Source organism: Rhinatrema bivittatum, chromosome 7 (genome assembly GCF_901001135.1).
Source record: "Rhinatrema bivittatum chromosome 7, aRhiBiv1.1, whole genome shotgun sequence".
In the NCBI taxonomy this organism is placed as follows: domain Eukaryota; kingdom Metazoa; phylum Chordata; class Amphibia; order Gymnophiona; family Rhinatrematidae; genus Rhinatrema; species Rhinatrema bivittatum.
Window position 1 is genome coordinate 2,790,793 of NC_042621.1, and position 17,183 is coordinate 2,807,975.

Here is a 17,183-nt window from a genome sequence, read left to right on the forward strand (position 1 = left end):
GCCCTGTGCTCCCTTCTTTGGTTCTGGCAGGGCACTCCTCCGGAGTTTGCTGCCACCCGCCCCAAAGTTTTGGTGCTGGAGGCAACTGCCTGGTTTGCCTAATGAAAGCATCGGCCTTGCCTGCCTCTTGGCTCTGCTTCAACTGATGGTGCTGGCCTCGTAGGGCCTCTGTCGTCATCGCCAGGCCTCCCGAAGGCACCTGTAAGCCTCTGTACAGCAGCGACTGGACTGATCTCATTTCTTTCTAATTTACTAACGTACATCCTGCCTTTTCCAGTGGCAACTGCGCAAAATGATACAACAGCAAAAATGCATAATGCCTTGTCAAATCACACTAAAGCAGCTCAGCTACGCAGCTAGCGTATTTATTTAATCAGTATTCACATATATAACCTCTGTGGTAGATAAATTCTAACAGGTTGCAGAATAATCTATCGTAGAGGGATCACCAGTATTGAATTTATAGAAAGGAGACCTTCATAGCTTGTTTGCCACTATATTTTCTAATTGTAGGTCTCCGGTAGCTTTGTTACATTTTTGTGTTTTTCATTGGAAATAAACGTTGGTACCATTGCTTTAATGGAAATGACAGTCTTCGCCGCAAAGCTTCTCTCCCTGCATGGCTTCCTTTACCTACCGGACGGACGTGGACCCCGAGTTCCCTCTTGTGACAAGCGTGCGTGACCTCCCCTGCTTTCTCACCTTGTCTAGTCATAATATTGTAGACCACGCAACAGCAGCCCAGGAGGGTAAAGACAATAAAATTACAGCAGAGTGGTTGCTAACGCAGCATTTCCCAGTCAGCACCGCACGTCCTGGCAGATATTCACTCACATCAAAGCCCTGGAACCGGTAGTAAATGAAACAGCTGAAGGGAAAGCCAGCTCTCCCGAAAACAGGCTGGATCTGAAGACGGGATTTTTCTGGGTTGTCCCAGAGTGGGTGGTGAGAGGAAAGCAGTAAAGATGCATTGGGATCTCTGGCCCCAGTGACATAAAAGTGAGCATTCAGCATGTGAGATGTGGGGATGTAGGGGAGGAAGCACAGACCCTGGAGCCGGCAGGACCTTCGGCTGCATGAACCAGAGAACACTCCTGCTCTGAAAACCACCAGAGCTCTGTTTTGACCCAGCAGTTTCCTCTTCCTTTAGGTTCCTGGTTCATTTGGAATCAGCCTGTACTGGGACTATAGCGCTACCAGTTTTAGCTCCCCCCATGTAGCCATCATAACAGTGCCGGTGCGCAGTCTGAGCTTTAGAAATGGCAGTAGAGAGCCACAGACCGCCACTGCCTGCAGAACCTGCTACAGGTGGTGTACCCTCAGTCTGGCCAGCTGGCCCCCAGAGCAGACACTGGACTTGTGAACAGAAAAAACTTTTTTTTTTTTTTAAACCTGGTATTGGTATTACCAGGGAGGTAGAGCCTCTGGGACACCTCCACGACTGTTCAGGGATACAGCAGAACAAGAGGCAATACTATCTTTTAAAACAGAAGTTCCTGTCCTCTTTATTTCAAGGGCACATTCTCAGTTCTGATCCAGATAACTTTATTGGCACGAAAATTTGACTTGTGTTTCCAAAATAATACACAGAATGATTAAAATGAAAAGGGCTGTGCACATTCCTCTACTCACCCCTGCTGTGGTTTCTGAATCTCTGTGTGCTTCCGGGACTCAGCAGAGAAATGTTTTTTGGTTTTTTTATGTGATCTCTGCTTTCCCAGCCAACAAATGCGGTTATCATTTAGTGAGTGGGAGTGTTCATCACATTTATGGACAGATATTCACAGGGATGCTAGCCCGAAAACATGACAGAAAATACCTTTTTAATAGCGTGAACTTAATAAAAGTGTAATATGTACCACACTTCTGCATGGACGTGCTTCCTGAAGGGCCAGCTGTCATATAGATGCTGGTGATGGAGCTGTCACCGAGTGGCACACTTCTCTCACATATAACACAGGACCCAATTCATGCTATTTGTGCAGCTGCATACAAGACCCGTTGGCTCGGGCAAAGATCGGCCTGCCTGATTGGCCATTCCCAGCGAATATCACCCAGATGTGTAACCAATCAGCAGCTGCACACACAGCATGAAACAGCTCCTTCCTATTCCTCGAATAAATGCGCAGCTGATGCGAGTAAAACATACACAGGAACGTCCTGGAGGCGGGCTAGCGTTCCTAGAACAATGGTTGCATTAGTGCCAGTAGTCACGGCTGGATCCTTAGCTACTGCAGTATTCCTTCCCTTTTCACAAACATTATTCATTTTCCAGATGTTTACACACCTTTCACTGACATTTGCACATTCCCTCATCTTTCACAACCATTTACACATGTACTCGCCTTTCACAAATATGTTCACTCCCCTTTCACTGACATTTGCACATTCCCTCACCTTTCACAACCATTTACATATGTACTCGCCTTTCACAAATATGTTCACTCCCCTTTCACTGACATTTGCACATTCCCTCACCTTTCACAACCATTTACACATGTACTCGCCTTTCACAAATATGTTCACTCCCCTTTCACTGACATTTGCACATTCCCTCACCTTTCACAACCATTTACACATGTACTCGCCTTTCACAAATATGTTCACTCCCCTTTCACTGACATTTGCACATTCCCTCACCTTTCACAACCATTTACACATTTATTCCTCTTTCACAAACGTGTTCACTCCCCTTTCACTGATATTTGCACATTCCCTCACCTTTCACAACCATTTACACATTTACTCCCCTTTCACAAACGTGTTCACTCCCCTTTCACAGACACTTACACATCCCCCACCCCTCACAAAAAACGCCTTTCACAAACGTTTACGCGCGTTTTGGAATCTGTGCTAATTCGACTGTATAACTGATCCAAGACAAGGTGTTTTGAAGTCTTGCTGTTGTAACCTCCGTGGATTCCAAAAGTGTACAGAGCTGTGTATCTGATGGGGCAAACCCATTGATACGAGTATCAGATGTCCGGGTAGCAATCTAAGACCTGAACGAGTATATTGAGGGCCTCCAGAGTCTGCTTCTGGCTGGAATCATGGGGGCTGGCCTGTCCCTCTGCCTGTGGAGGGAAGAGGCACATGGGGGTGCTAGTGGGAGGGAAGGAGATGCAGAGCTGACTATGAGGAAGGGAGGAGGGACTGGAGGAGGAAAGGGAGCGGAAACTAGAGGTGGAAGGAGAGGTGACCCTGGTGCATTGGAGGAGGAGGGGAGGGACATTCTGTCATGAAAAGGGTGGCAGAAGAGGGCAGGCAGAGAGGAAAGGAAGAAAGGGAATGTGTAAGAAACCAGAAAGAAGGAAAAGCTGGATATTAAACAGATGTTAAACAAGGCATTTGATTGAAGGCTGCAAAGCCCAAGTCGAGAGCAGCAGCAGCGGCATTACAGTGCCGCCCAGCTTATTTCCGTCCCGGCCTCCCATCCTCACTACCACGTGTTCTTCTAATCATCCGGCTGTCCTGAGAGGGAAACGTAGCCATCTCAGACCCAAAATAGAGAGACTTAAAATAGCTTCTGGTAACTGAAGCATTCGGTGATGAAACGTGCCATTAACACAGTCACTTCAAAATGTTTATGAGATGGTGTTACTATAGGAATACAAAACAAAGGCACAGCCTCGCCGTTTTTGGCCTTCTCCTAAAGGCTGGCATCTTCTCTTGCTTGTATTTGGTTGCCAAGCAAGACGGCCCTGCTTTCGAGTCTTGGCGGCCACCAGGCGTGCCTGGCTCGGCAGGACACTCTGTGGTCAGCCCTCAGGGCTGCCGATGCACTGGGGATAGTGCTCTGTGGCATGCACCGGGCTCTGAAGCGGGGTGCACCTCAGGTCATGCGGTGATCTACCTCTGGCCAGGTGAGAGAGACACCGCTGGAGCCATAGACTTGCCCCGTGAATGGAGGCAACGGTCAGGCTGGTGTGGAGGGGTTTGTCCTGCATCACGTTGGATTGTGGGGGATAAGCCCCGCCGCTGTGGCCCAGGATAATGACTGTTTACTTGCCTGAGGTCAGAAGGGGTTGTGCCTATGCTGTGAGGGCGTGAGGAAAGGGGCAGCCTGGCACCAGTCTTAGCATCTGAGAGGAAGGCAGTGGGGTGAGGACGGGGGCACCCTGTGGGGCGGGGGGGTGGGCGCAGTCCAGCAGGTGCCCCACTGCTCTTGTCGGAGTTCGGTACAGTGTGCAGAGTTTATTTCTCGGGAAGCATCAGGATGGGAAAGCTCCCCGGCTGAGGGACGTTGGTAATGACTGGTGTTCACTGCGTTGGCAGTAATCTGTGCCCAGGGAAATAAACTGTTTTCCTCTCTTTCTTCTCAGATTGCTGATGGGCTTTACCTGGGGAACATCCGGGGTAAGTGTCATATACTCAGCCAGCGATGACTGTAAGATCCATCTGTCTGTGTCAGTCTGTCTGCGAGGCTCCCTGTCATAACGGAGTGAAGGCTTCTTGTCCAAGCAGCAGTGTACGATAAGGTTTACACAGATGTGCCCCTTCAGGGGTGTGACCTTGTATGTGGGAGACGCCACTCTGAGCCAGCAGGGAGAGTTTAACCTGAGGTTTAATCCTCCTGGCTTTGGCAGTAGTCGTTTGCAGGTGGTAGAGTGCACTAACCATTCTCCCTCCCTCTCCCCATAGCGTCTAAGCTCTCAGTCTCAGTCGTAAAGCCAAAAGCCCGTCCTCAGCTAAGAGCCCAGACCAGAAGTGGGCAAACTATATCCTGCGGGTCACGTCTGGCCCGCAGCGGTGAGTCGGATCCCAGCCTGTAGTGGTGATGCAGGCAGATGTGCGGTGGCCACATTCCTCCTGCAGGGGAAGCGGCGGCAGATAGAGGGGAACTGCCCCCCTCCCTGCTCAGCCTCAGTGGGCACCACACACCTGGGAACGTTTGATTTTCATGCACCCGGAGATTGTTGCAGACTGGGGAGAGGTGGGGCGTCAGCATGCGCACAGACTTTCTCTCACACACTCACATGTTCACTCTCATACTCTCTTTCACACATCTACAAGCTTATTCTCACACACGTGCTTGCTCCTCTCATTAACTCTCTCATATACATGCACACACATACTTCCCTCTCTCTTCCACACACACATGCCCACACCTTTCTCCCTGGCACTCCCATGCTCACTCACACTCTCTCTTTTCTCTCTCACTCACTCACACACACACACACACACTCTCTCTCATTCACACACGTGCTCACTCATTTTCTTTCCTTGCCCCAAGCCACTAGCAACAATAGCCTCCTCCTCAAGACCTCCTCCTTCAGTTGCTCCGGGCCAGGGCTCTTCTCCTCCTGCAGCCGCTGCCCTGCAGGGCTGACCGATCGCCTCTCCTTTCCTTCCCTGTGTGAGGCCTGGCTTGCCTCTGTTTCTTCTTCCAGCAGGAAGCATGGCGGGGATCTCCATTTTATGACGTCATTTTGTGTTAGTGCCTGTGCACAACTTTTCTGTCTAAAGCCCTGTACAGTGTTTAACAAGGGATGCCTGTTATCTAATAAGAGGGCTTTCAGCTCTTAATCTGCCTTTGGGGAAAAGGATCAGCCTGAGTGCTTCCGACCCTCTTCTTCCTAGTGTGGGTGACATTCTGAGGCCAGGGTGCCTACTTCTCCTGCGGTTTTCATCTTTCCTACAAATTTACTTTTCTTTTCTTTGTTTTAAAGAGCCTGGATTGGATCCCAGCAAGGTCACTTTCTGGTATTCTATGGTCCAGCATTGTAGCCTGCGGGAGGCGTCCTCTTGCTCCTCACAGCAAGGCCTGAACACTTGCAGGCGGCCCTGGTTTTCTTTGTAGGACGGCACAGGGATTGGCTCTTACATGCCGGCCTCGGACAGGAGCATTAGCACAAAGAAGGCAAAAAAAAAAAAAAAAAATTGTAGTGAGAATAATTTGGTAGGTACTTTAAACCAATCAAAATCATAATCTTATTTAATTCCTGAGGAGATCTTACCCTTCAAAGATTTTGGAAGCTCCTCTTAATGTAGCTGCTGGCTTGGTTAAGAATCAAAGTAAATGCAGGGTGATGCTGCACTGATTGTCATCAGAACCTTCCCCCCTCTCGTCCCTCAGATACATTGAATGAACTCAGGAAAACAACATTTTTAAAAAAGGAGGGAATGGCCACAAGAATAGGCAGGCACCTTTCATTCTGACAACCCGATAAACATAATTATAAATAAGATATGTATTAGGTTATAAAAAGCTGGCTGCTGCTGTGTGAGAATGCCCAGAGACACGACTGCTGACAGCTAGCTCTGCCTTACGTCCAACCACGTTTCTGCTTACAGATTCGGAAGATAAGGACAGCTTAGTAAAGAACGGAGTCACGCACATTCTGTCTGTCCACAACAACGCCAGGGCTAAACTGGAGGTGAGTGAGGCGACTTTCTGAGCCACCAGGGCTGCTGGTCACTACCTTGCCCTTTATATTGTGAGCACAGAGAAGTAAGAGTGTGCCATGCTGTCAAATCAGGCCCTCCTCGTGTGCAGTACGATGGGTGCAGTCAGATACGATTCCTCCCGGGTCTCCTCCCCTCCTGTGCCCAGCCGAAAGACCCTTGACAAATGGACACCGTAGTGCTTGGATGGAATAGACATTCCTTGGTTCAGACTCTTATAAAAAACAAACCTTCAGTCTGTGCATGTTCCTACAGCCTCCATCCATAGAATTAGGCACCTTTTCTGTAAAATATCTAAAAACATCCATGCTTTTTTCAAACCTTATTAGGATTTCCAGCATGTACATAATGCACAAGAAGAACAATTACATGTTCACCTCCCTTCCATAACTACAATGTAAAAAGATCATGCAGTGCCGGTGTATATTCAAGGAGCACAATTCAGATACAGGCAGTCTAGGTCACCCTGTCTCAAAACATAAGTCGGATCCTAAAATAAGCATAACCTAAGTCTCTTTTTTCCCCTGTTTAAGTATTAAAAACTAAGCTTCTCGCTTGTGGGGACAAAACAGCAATACAACCATGCCACACGTCTTAAACAATATCGTACCTTTTACGACTTGAACAATTCACCATAAAAATATCCATTCTAAGAACAGAAATTTTATGCAAGTTAAAACATACTTGGAAGAATAACAAACACAGGGCCTGATTCATCAAGGTCTTTTTCTATAGAGACAGAATGGGAGAAGAACTTTAGTGAATCAAGCCCATAAGTAAGATCAGAGATGACCAGCTGACCCATCTAGGCTGCTCAGTTATCCCTGTCTACTCTGCTAAAGATACATCCCAGCTGCCAACCATAATGTGTGACCACTTGTAAGATAGCACTCCTTAGCCAGGACAATTTTTGCTGTCTTCTTCCTTTGTACTCCCACCCTCCTGGATAGACAAGCATGCAAGTTCTTATATTCAGTTCACCCCTACCACCTGTCCTCTCCCAAGTGTAACCACAAAGCTTTGTAATAATACAAATTGCCACAATACTAGTGTGGCTGTTGCTCAAACATCAGGCTTCCTAGGCCTCTGTGGCCTTTCTAAATTGTACGCTGCCACCATGATCCTGTTGCACTGACCCAGTCAACACAAGTAGTGTGTAGTCTGCCAGACAGACCAGTTATGCAAGCACTAGGCATCTGAATTCGTTGCTCCATTCATTTGATTCGTTTTGGCAGTAGGCACATATCTGACGAATGGATAGTTCGCACGCAGAAACGAAACGTGTACTTGCTAAGTACACGTGTGCACACCATTTGTGTCTGTGCGCGCACTAACCATTCGTCAGATACATGTGTACCGCCAAAACAAATCAAACGAATGGGGCAACAAATGCACATGACTAGTGAGCACCTGCATTTCCATTAGGATTTCTGGTTATTACAATACATGCAACTTGCCAGAAACAGCTGCTACTTTCATTGTGTGATCACATATCTGTCTATCTATGTATGCGTGACTCTGCATATATTATCTATCTATTTATCTATCTATGTATGCGTGACTCTACATATCTGTCTGTCTGTCTATCACTATCTACCTTATAAATGGGCTCTGACCGACGGCCCGCAAATGCGCAGTAGAGAGCAGCTCTACCGCACATGCGCGGGTGAGCACGAAGGTCAGAGTGGAGCGTGCCCGAAAAAAAAAACATGGCGCTGGGAGGAGCAGGAGTGGTGGGGAGGAGCAGGAGTGTGGTTAGCGGGAGGAGCAGTAGCGGCGGCGCGAGCGAGGGAGGGAGGGAGGGAGAGAGGGACACCCCCCCCCCCCGAGATCTGCCGTCTGCCGGTTGTGGATGAGCTGAGAGGGGGAGTGACTGAGGGGATAGAGGAGAGAGTGGGGGGAGGGGGAAAGGGAGGAGAGAATAGGGAAGGAGAATAGAGGTGGGAGGGAGTGGGAAGGAGAATGAGTGGGAAGGAAATGGACCGAAAATTTTTTTTTAAACGTAGCCCGTTGTTACGGGCTTAACGGCTAGTAGATAGATAGATATATATAGATAAATAGATATAGATAGATAAATAACTCTCACCAGTTACAACATAATACAGCACCAAATACTAAATGCAGAGGATCTTAAATTTACATACTCCAATAAAAAATGTTACTTCAGAACATGGTAGGGAGGTAAAATCCCAACGGGTAGATTTTCAAAAAGCGCGATTTGGCGTACTTTTGTTGGCGCATCAGGCGCAAACAAAAGTACGCTGGATTTTAGTAGATACACGCGGAGCCGCGCGTATCCGCTAAAATCCTGGATCGGCGCGCACAAGGCTACCGATTCCGTATAGCCGGTGCGCGCCGAGCCGCGCAGCCTACCTCCGTTCCCTCCGAGGCCACTCCGAAATCGGAGCGGCCTCGGAGGGAACTTTCTTTTGCCCTCCCCTCACCTTCCCCTCCCTTCCCCTACCTAACCCACCCCCCCGGCCCTGTCTAAACCCCCCCTTACCTTTGTCGGGGGATTTACACCTCCCAGAGGGAGACGTAAATCCCCGCGCGCCAGCGGGCCGCTAGCGCGCCGGGACGCGACCTGGGGGCGGGTACGGAGGGCGCGGCCACGCCCCTGGACTGCCCCGGGCTGTAACCACGCCCTTGGACCCGCCCCCGAAACTCTACGTCCCGCCCCGAAAACGCCGCGTGGATCGGGCCCGCCCCCGACACGCCCCCCTCGGAAAACCCCGGGACTTACGCGAGTCCCGGGGCTCTGCGCGCGCCGGTAGGCCTATGTAAAATAGGCGCACTGGCGTGCAAGGCCCTGCTCGCATAAATCCGGGTGGATTTACGCGAGCAGGGCTCTTAAAATCCGCCCCCAAGATTCTATAAATGGCTGCTTCATGCAGTAGCTGGACATGGAACCAACAAGAGGGGGAACCATTTTAGATCTTGTTCTCAGTAGAACACAGGACCCGGTGCACATGGTAAAGATGGTGGAGCTGCTTATCAATAATGATCATAATGCAATTAAATTTAACTTAATCACTGAAGGGTAGTACTAAGTAAAATTACTATAGTAGCATTAAAAATTAAAAAAGGGAAATTGTGATAAAATGAGGAAATTAGGAAAAAAACTAAAACGTAGTAATATAGAAATGACGGCAGAAAAGGACCAAATGGTCCATCCAGCCTGCCCAGCAAGCTTCTCATGGTAGTATCTGCTACTCTGTGCAGGTTACCCCCATGTTTCTCTTAAGGGTAGCAACTGCTGCTCCGTGCAGTTATCCCCAAGCCTTGTGATAAGCCATACACATTTACCGGGTGAGGAGCCTTCTTGAAAATTCAGACACTGCTGCTTGATGTGTTTTGCGCATGGACCTGGCCGTAGAAGGCGTCCTGTGCTTTTTCCCTCATGTCTGTGCATCAGTACCCCAGGCTGTAAAAAGATCAGGGCTTGTGCTGGTTGTCTCTGAATCCAATTCCTCTTTCCCGCCATCGAAGCAGAGAGCAATGTTGCAGTGCCTCAAAAGCATCAAGGCTTTTTGGTTACCAGCAGTAATACCATGCCGTCTGATAAGGGTAGTAACAGCCGCACCATGATTTATCAGTTTCCCAGACTGTAAAAGTCGGGCCCTCGTTAGTTGCTGTCTGAATCCAATTCCCCTTTTCCCCCTGCTGTTGAAGAAGAGCAAAATTGGAGTTACATCGAGGCTTATTGGTTAAGGGTCGTAACCCCTGCCAGCAAGTTACCCCCATGCACTTTTTTTTTCATTTCCATCCTGTAGCCTGTAGGGATCCACAGTGTTTATCCCATGCCCCTGCACTGTTTTCGTCTTCACTACCTCCCCTGGATGGGCATTCCAGACATCCACCACCCTCTCAGTGAAGGTTGGGATTGAGTCTTCCTCCCTGGAGTTTCTTTTCGTGACCTCTAGTTCTACTGATGTTTTTTCCAGTGGAAAAGGTTTGAAGTTCGTGCATCATTAAACCCTTTCAGGTATCTGAAGGTCTGTATCCTGTCTCCCCTGCACCTCCTCTCCTCCAGGGGGTACATATTCACATCCTGTAGCCTCTCCTCATAAGTCCTCCGATACAGACCCCACACCATTTTGGTCGCCCTTCTCTGAACCGTCTCCATTCTGTCTCTGTCCTTTTTGAGATAAAGGCTCCAGAATGGAATACAAGGGGATTATCACCTCCTTTTTCTTGCTGGTTATTCCTCTCTCTATGCAGCTTAGCATTCCTCTGGCTTTAACTATTGCTTTGTTACATTGCTTTGCCATTTTCAGATCACCCCAAGATTCCTCTCTTGTCCATGCACATCGTTCTTTCACCTTTTTTGGATGCGTGACTGCATTTCTCAGCATTGAATCCCAGCTGCCAAATCTGTGACTACTTTTCAAGGTTTCTTAAATTACTTTTCATTCTCTCTACTCCTTCAGGCCTGTCCACTCTGTTGCAGATTTTAGTATCATCTGCAAATAGACAAACCTTACCTTCTATTCCTTCCACAATGTCGCTCACAAAGATATTGAATAGAACTGGTCCCAACACCGATCCCTGTGGCACTCCACTTAACACCACTCTCTCTTCAGAGTAGGTTCCATTTTTCATTACACACTGTTTCTTTTCCGTCAACCAGTTTGTAATCCAAGCCACCACCTTGGCGCTCACTCCCAAGCTTCTCATTTTATTCACAAGCCTCCTATGTGGGGCCGTATCAAAAGCTTTGCTGAAATCCAAGTAAATCACATCGAGTGCTCTTCCTCAATCTAATCAAAAAAATCAATCGCATTTGTATGACAAGACCTTCTTCTATTGAATCCATGCTGCCTTGGTTCCAGCAACTCACCGGATTGTAGATAGTTTGGTGTCCTTTCTTTCAGCAGCATCCCCATTAATTTTCCCACCACCAAGGTGAGGCTAACCGGCCTGTAGTTTCCAGCCTCCGCTCTGCTCCCACTCTTATGAAGCGAGACCACCACCGCTCTTCTCCAAGGGATCTATTGGACAGATCTTTCAGCGGACCCTTCAGGACATCCCTGAGTTCCTGTGGTATCCTGGGATGTACCTCACCTGGCCCCGTGGCCTTGTCCACTTTCAGTTTTCATAGCTCTTCCCATACCTTCTGTTCTGTAAAAGGAGTTGTGTCTACCCCATTCCCATCTATGGTCTTGTCAGCCAGCAATGGTCCTTCTCCAGGGTTTTCTTTAGTGAACACAGAACTAAATTATTTATTTAATATTTCCGCCATTTCTTGCTCCTCGTCACCTCTCAGTTTCACTATAACCACTTTGGGCTTTCTTTCTTTCTTTCTCTTGATATATCTGAAAAATGTTTTGTCACCTCTCTTTATCTCTTTGGCAAACCTTTCTTTGGTTTGACCTTTTGCTTTCCTGATTTCTTTCTTTGTCTCCCTCAGTTTTGCCAGGTATTCTCCCCTGTGTTCCTCTTTTTGGGATCATTTATATTTCCTGAATGCTGATCTTTTTGCCTTTAGTTTTTCAGCCCCCTCCTTTGAGAACCAAATCGGGGGTTTTTCCCCTTGTACATTTGTTTACCTTTCTAACATATAGATTTGTTGCCTTAGTAATAGATCTTTTTAATTTGCCCACTGTTGTTCACCTCACCCATTTTCTCCCAGCCTTCTAGTTCTTCCTCCAGGTACATCCCCATTTTGTCAAAAGAAATGGATGCTAAGCTTAAAAGTTTGCATGGGGATTAGACATTGTGTAAAAATGCATTTTGGAAGCCCAGGAAAAATTGCATTCCATGCATTATAAAAGGTCAAAGGAAGACGACACGACTGCTAGCATGCTTTAGTGGTGAGGTGAAAGAGGCAATGAAAGCAAACAAAGGCACCTTTCAAAAAAATAGAAAGCAGACCCAAATGATGAAAATAGGAAAGAGCATGAGCACTGGCAAGTCTGATGGAATGAAGTAATAAGGCGGGGCCAAGAAAGAATTTGAAAAGAAGTTTGCCATGGAAGTAAAACTAATAAAGACTTTTTCAAGTACATTTGAAGCAAACTGCTTATGAGAAAGTCCTGCTAGATGACTGAGGAATAAAAGCGGTGCTCAGAGAGGACAAGGAAAACTAAATTAATTCTTTCCTTTGGTCTTTATCAAGGAGGATGTTGGGGACATACCCACCCCAAAACCTTTCTTTGATGGTGATGATTCTAAGCCACTGAAGCAAATCACTGTGAAACTGGAAGATCAAATTGATAAACTAAAGAGTAACAAATCACCAGGACCAGATGGTTACCTCAGGGTTCTGAAAGAACTCAAAACATGAAATTGTAAGCCAGTTACTAGTAATCTGTAACCTGTCATTTAAAACAACCACAGTACCTGAAGACTGGAAGGGGCCACCCTGATTTTTAAAAAGGGCTCTAGGGGTAATTTACAAAACTACAGCCCTGTGAGCCTGACATCAGTGCTGGGCAAAATGATAGACGCTATTCTTAAAAATGAAATTACTGGTCACATAGATAGACATGGTTTAATGGGGGAGACTCAACATGGTTTTGGGAAATTTAAGTTTTGTCTTACCAATTTATTCGATTTATTTGAAGATATAAATAAATATATGGATAAAGGTGAGCTGGGGTAATCTGTGAAACTCTAGAACGGCAAACCTGAAATCTGTGCCAGGGAAAATGGTAGAAACTATTCTTAAAAACAAAATTATTGATCATATAGAGTCATCATGGTTTTAGCAAAGGAAAGGCTTTCCTTATTAATCTATTCGTGTGCCTTCTCGTGGCGTCTCTGTGATTTCCTGACTTTTGTGTTTTTCAAGGATCTTTTCATTTACATCTTCAGATGGGTGAGTGTATTCCCGTGATCTGGGGTATTGCACCAACATATCTGGAAAGGCCTAACAGAACTTTTAATTGACATTAAACTGGGTGCAGTATCTTGTACTCAACCAACAACAAATTTTAAGGTGTATCTTGTGAGTGCACAAGTCATTAGGAAAAATATGCCTATTATAATCAACTTACTTTCAAGTCAGAAACCTGATATTTTCTGCATCACAGAATCTTGGCTACAGGATACTGATACTGTGTTGCTTAAACAACTCAAGGTAGATGCTTAATAGACTTTTTCCCAGCCGAGACCACATGAAGGGGAGGTTGGTTACTAATAATTGCTAAACGTTCTCTTAATTTAAATATGTTACAAATGGACACCTCATCTCGGATTGAAGTGCTTGTGGAAGCAGTGCCCACCTGGGGGAAATGATTGGTCTATTCATCACCTGTATGTTGATGGATATTATTAACTCTGCTGATTGACGGGCCGATTCAGTAAAGTCCGCGGGAGAGCGGACGTACGCCCGCTCTCCCAGTGCGCGCGATTCTGTATTTAAATTAGGTGACGCGGTAAAAACGGGGAAAAGGAGGCGCTAGGGACACTAGCGCGTCCCTAGCGCCTCCTTTTTGACAGGAGCGGCGGCTGTCAGCGGGTTTGACAGCCGACGCTCAATTTTGCCAGCGTCGGTTCTTGAGCCCGCTGACAGCCACGGGCTTGGAAACCAGACGCCGGCAAAATTGAGCGTCCGGTTTTCGGCCCGACAGCTGTGGGCCGAATTCAAATTTTTTTTTTTTTTACTTTTTTTACTTTTCGGGACCTCTGACTTAATATGCTTTTCTGTGCACTTTCCCGGCGCTGGAAGAAATTAGCGCCGACCTTTGGGTCGGCACTAATTTCTGAAAGTAAAATGTGCGGCTTGGCTGCACATTTTACTTTCTGTATCCCGCGCGCATACCTAATAGGGCCCTCAACATGCATTTGCATGTTGAGGGCCCTATTAGGTTCGGCGGGTTGGACGCACGTTTTCCGCCCCTTACTGAATAAGGGGTAAGGGAAAACGCGCGTCCAAAAGCAGGCTAACCTGTATCAGCCTGTGAGATAGGAAAGATATATTAGCATTGGATAACTTCCACTTACATGTATGTCCGTATCTTTCCATGCTATGAAAATTGTGAATTTTTTCTGAATTCCCTGGAAGCTCATGACTGGAAACAAATTATTTAGCAACTACACATAGACCAGGCTATACCCTAGATCCTTTGCTTATTAAGACCATGTCCTTTCTGACCTTCCTAGCCAAGGGGAACGCCGACAGTCGCTCAGCAGCGCATGGTTCGGAGAGAGGTATCTTTAAAGGATACTAATGATGCATTAGAATTAGGGCATCCCGACAGTGAGGTTCCAATAATAAGAAAAGTAGTCCAAGTGCCTGTAACTAAAAACTCACCTGAGCTAAAAATGTCTAACTTATCCCCATCAATTAAAAAGCAGAATAAAAATACAAACAAAAAACAAACTTTGAAATGTTTGTATGCTAATGCCAGAAGTCTAAGAAGTAAGATGGGAGAACTAGAATGTATAGCAGTGAATGATGACATAGACTTAATTGGCATCTCAGAGACATGGTGGAAGGAGGACAACCAATGGGACAGTGCTATACCGGGGTACAAATTATATCGCAATGACAGAGAGGAGCAGTCGGGAGGAGGTGTGGCGCTTTATGTCCGGGATGGCATAGAGTTCAACAGGATAAACATCCTGCATGAGAATAAATGCACAATTTAATCTTTATGGGTAGAAATCCCTTGTGTGTCAGGGAAGACTACAGTGTTAGGGGTATACTACCGTCCACCTGGTCAAGATGGTGAGACGGACAGTGAAATGCTATGAGAAATTAGGGAAGCTAACCAAATTGGTAGTACAGTAATAATGGGAGACTTCAATTACCTCACAAAACACGTTGCAAACAAATTTGAAATTTCGTGTGCTTAAGAATTTATCTCACGATGTGGACCATCATACCACCCTTGGTTAGTTTAGGCAGTAAGCCCCACTTTCAACCATAACGGGTCATGTTTAATCATCGGTCCTGAATAGTCTTTAAATTTTCTTTCTTCTTTATTAAATTCACTTTTTTTATCGTTTTTTGTTCATTTATAGTAAAATATTTTTAACGGAGTAAAGAGCGGACTTGCCTTATTTGTGCGGAGCGCCTCCACGCTTCCAGGATAGTGCCTTCACTCACTTGTGCAGAGCGCCACCGCGCTTCTAGGACTTTATCTTCAATGCTGCCGTGCTTGACGTACGTTTCGCAGTTGTGCTGCTTCAGGGACTCTGTCCTAATCGGAAGATTTAGGCTTAAGAAGAACACAAGGTTAGTTCCCGCCAAACTCTTTCAATATGTTAAATGCCTTCATATTGAAATGCCTTCATATTGAAAGAGTATTAACATATTGAAAGAGTTTGGCGGGAACTAACCTTGTGTTCTTCTTAAGCCTAAATCTTCCGATTAGGACAGAGTCCCTGAAGCAGCACAACTGCGAAACGTACGTCAAGCACGGCAGCATTGAAGATAAAGTCCTAGAAGCGCGGTGGCGCTCTGCACAAGTGAGTGAAGGCACTATCCTGGAAGCGTGGAGGCGCTCCGCACAAATAAGGCAAGTCCGCTCTTTACTCCGTTAAAAATATTTTACTATAAATGAACAAAAAACGATAAAAAAAGTGAATTTAATAAAGAAGAAAGAAAATTTAAAGACTATTCAGGACCGATGATTAAACATGACCCGTTATGGTTGAAAGTGGGGCTTACTGCCTAAACTAACCAAGGGTGGTATGATGGTCCACATCGTGAGAGAAATTCTTAAGCACACGAAATTTCAAATTTGTTTGCAACGTGTTTTGTGAGATAAGTGTGGTTCGTTGCACGTTTTCTATTAACTGTTTCTGTATAGTAGACTTCAATTACCCCAATATAGACTGGGTAAATGTATCATCGGGTCACACTAGAGAGATAACGTTCCTGGATGGAATAAACGATAGCTTTACGGAGCAATTGGTTCAGGAACCGACGAGAGAGGGAGCAATTTTAGATCTAATTCTCAGTGGAGCACAGGACTTGGTGAGAGAGGTAATGGTGGTGGGGCCGCTTGGCAATAGTGATCATAATATGATCAAATTTGATTTAATGACTGGAAAAGGAACAGTGTGCAAATCCAAGGCTCTCGTGCTAAACTTTCAAAAGGGAAACTTTGATAAAATGAGAAAAATTGTTAGAAAAAAACTGAAAGGAGCAGCTACAAAAGTAAAAAATGTCCAAGAGGCGTGGTCATTGTTAAAAAATACCATTCTAGAAGCACAGTATAGATGTATTCCACACATTAAGAAAGGTGGAAAGAAGGCAAAACGATTATCGGCATGGTTATAAGGGGAGGTGAAAGAAGCTATTTTAGCCAAAAGATCTTCATTCAAAAATTGGAAGAAGGATCCAACAGAAGAAAATAGGATAAAGCATAAACATTGGCAAGTTAAATGTAAGACATTGACAAGACAGGCTAAGAGAGAATTTGAAAAGAAGTTGGCTGTAGAGGCAAAAACTCACAATAAAAACTTTTAAAAATATATCCGAAGCAGAAAGCCTGTGAGGGAGTCAGTTGGACCGTTAGATGATCGAGGGGTTAAAGGGGCACTTAGAGAAGATAAGGCCATCGCGGAAAGATTAAATGATTTCTTTGCTTCGGTGTTTACTGAAGAGGATGTTGGGGAGGTACCCGTAATGGAGAAGGTTTTCATGGGTAAGGATTCAGATGGACTGAATCAAATCACGGTGAACCTAGAAGATGTGGTAGGCCTGATTGACAAACTGAAGAGTAGTAAATCACCTGGACCGGATGGTATACACCCCAGAGTTCTGAAGGAACTAAAAAATGAAATTTCAGACCTATTAGTAAAAATTTGTAACTTATCATTAA

General features: G+C 45.9%; 1 protein-coding gene across 5 annotated transcripts in view; it reads left to right on the top strand.

Annotated features, from left to right (window-relative positions):
- The window catches only part of LOC115094950 (dual specificity protein phosphatase 22-A-like), a 68,017-nt gene that overhangs the window by 1,195 nt on the left and 49,639 nt on the right, over nt 1-17,183 (top strand). For 2 of the 5 annotated variants that reach the window (XM_029608064.1, XM_029608063.1), the window contains exons 3-4: nt 4,323-4,356; nt 6,295-6,377. In XM_029608064.1, the coding sequence (XP_029463924.1) occupies nt 4,323-4,356; nt 6,295-6,377 (117 nt within the window). Of the gene's footprint in view, nt 1-3,735; nt 3,864-4,322; nt 4,357-6,294; nt 6,378-17,183 lie in introns of those variants that run through there. The other 3 variants (XM_029608065.1, XM_029608067.1, XM_029608066.1) reach the window with 2 other exon arrangements.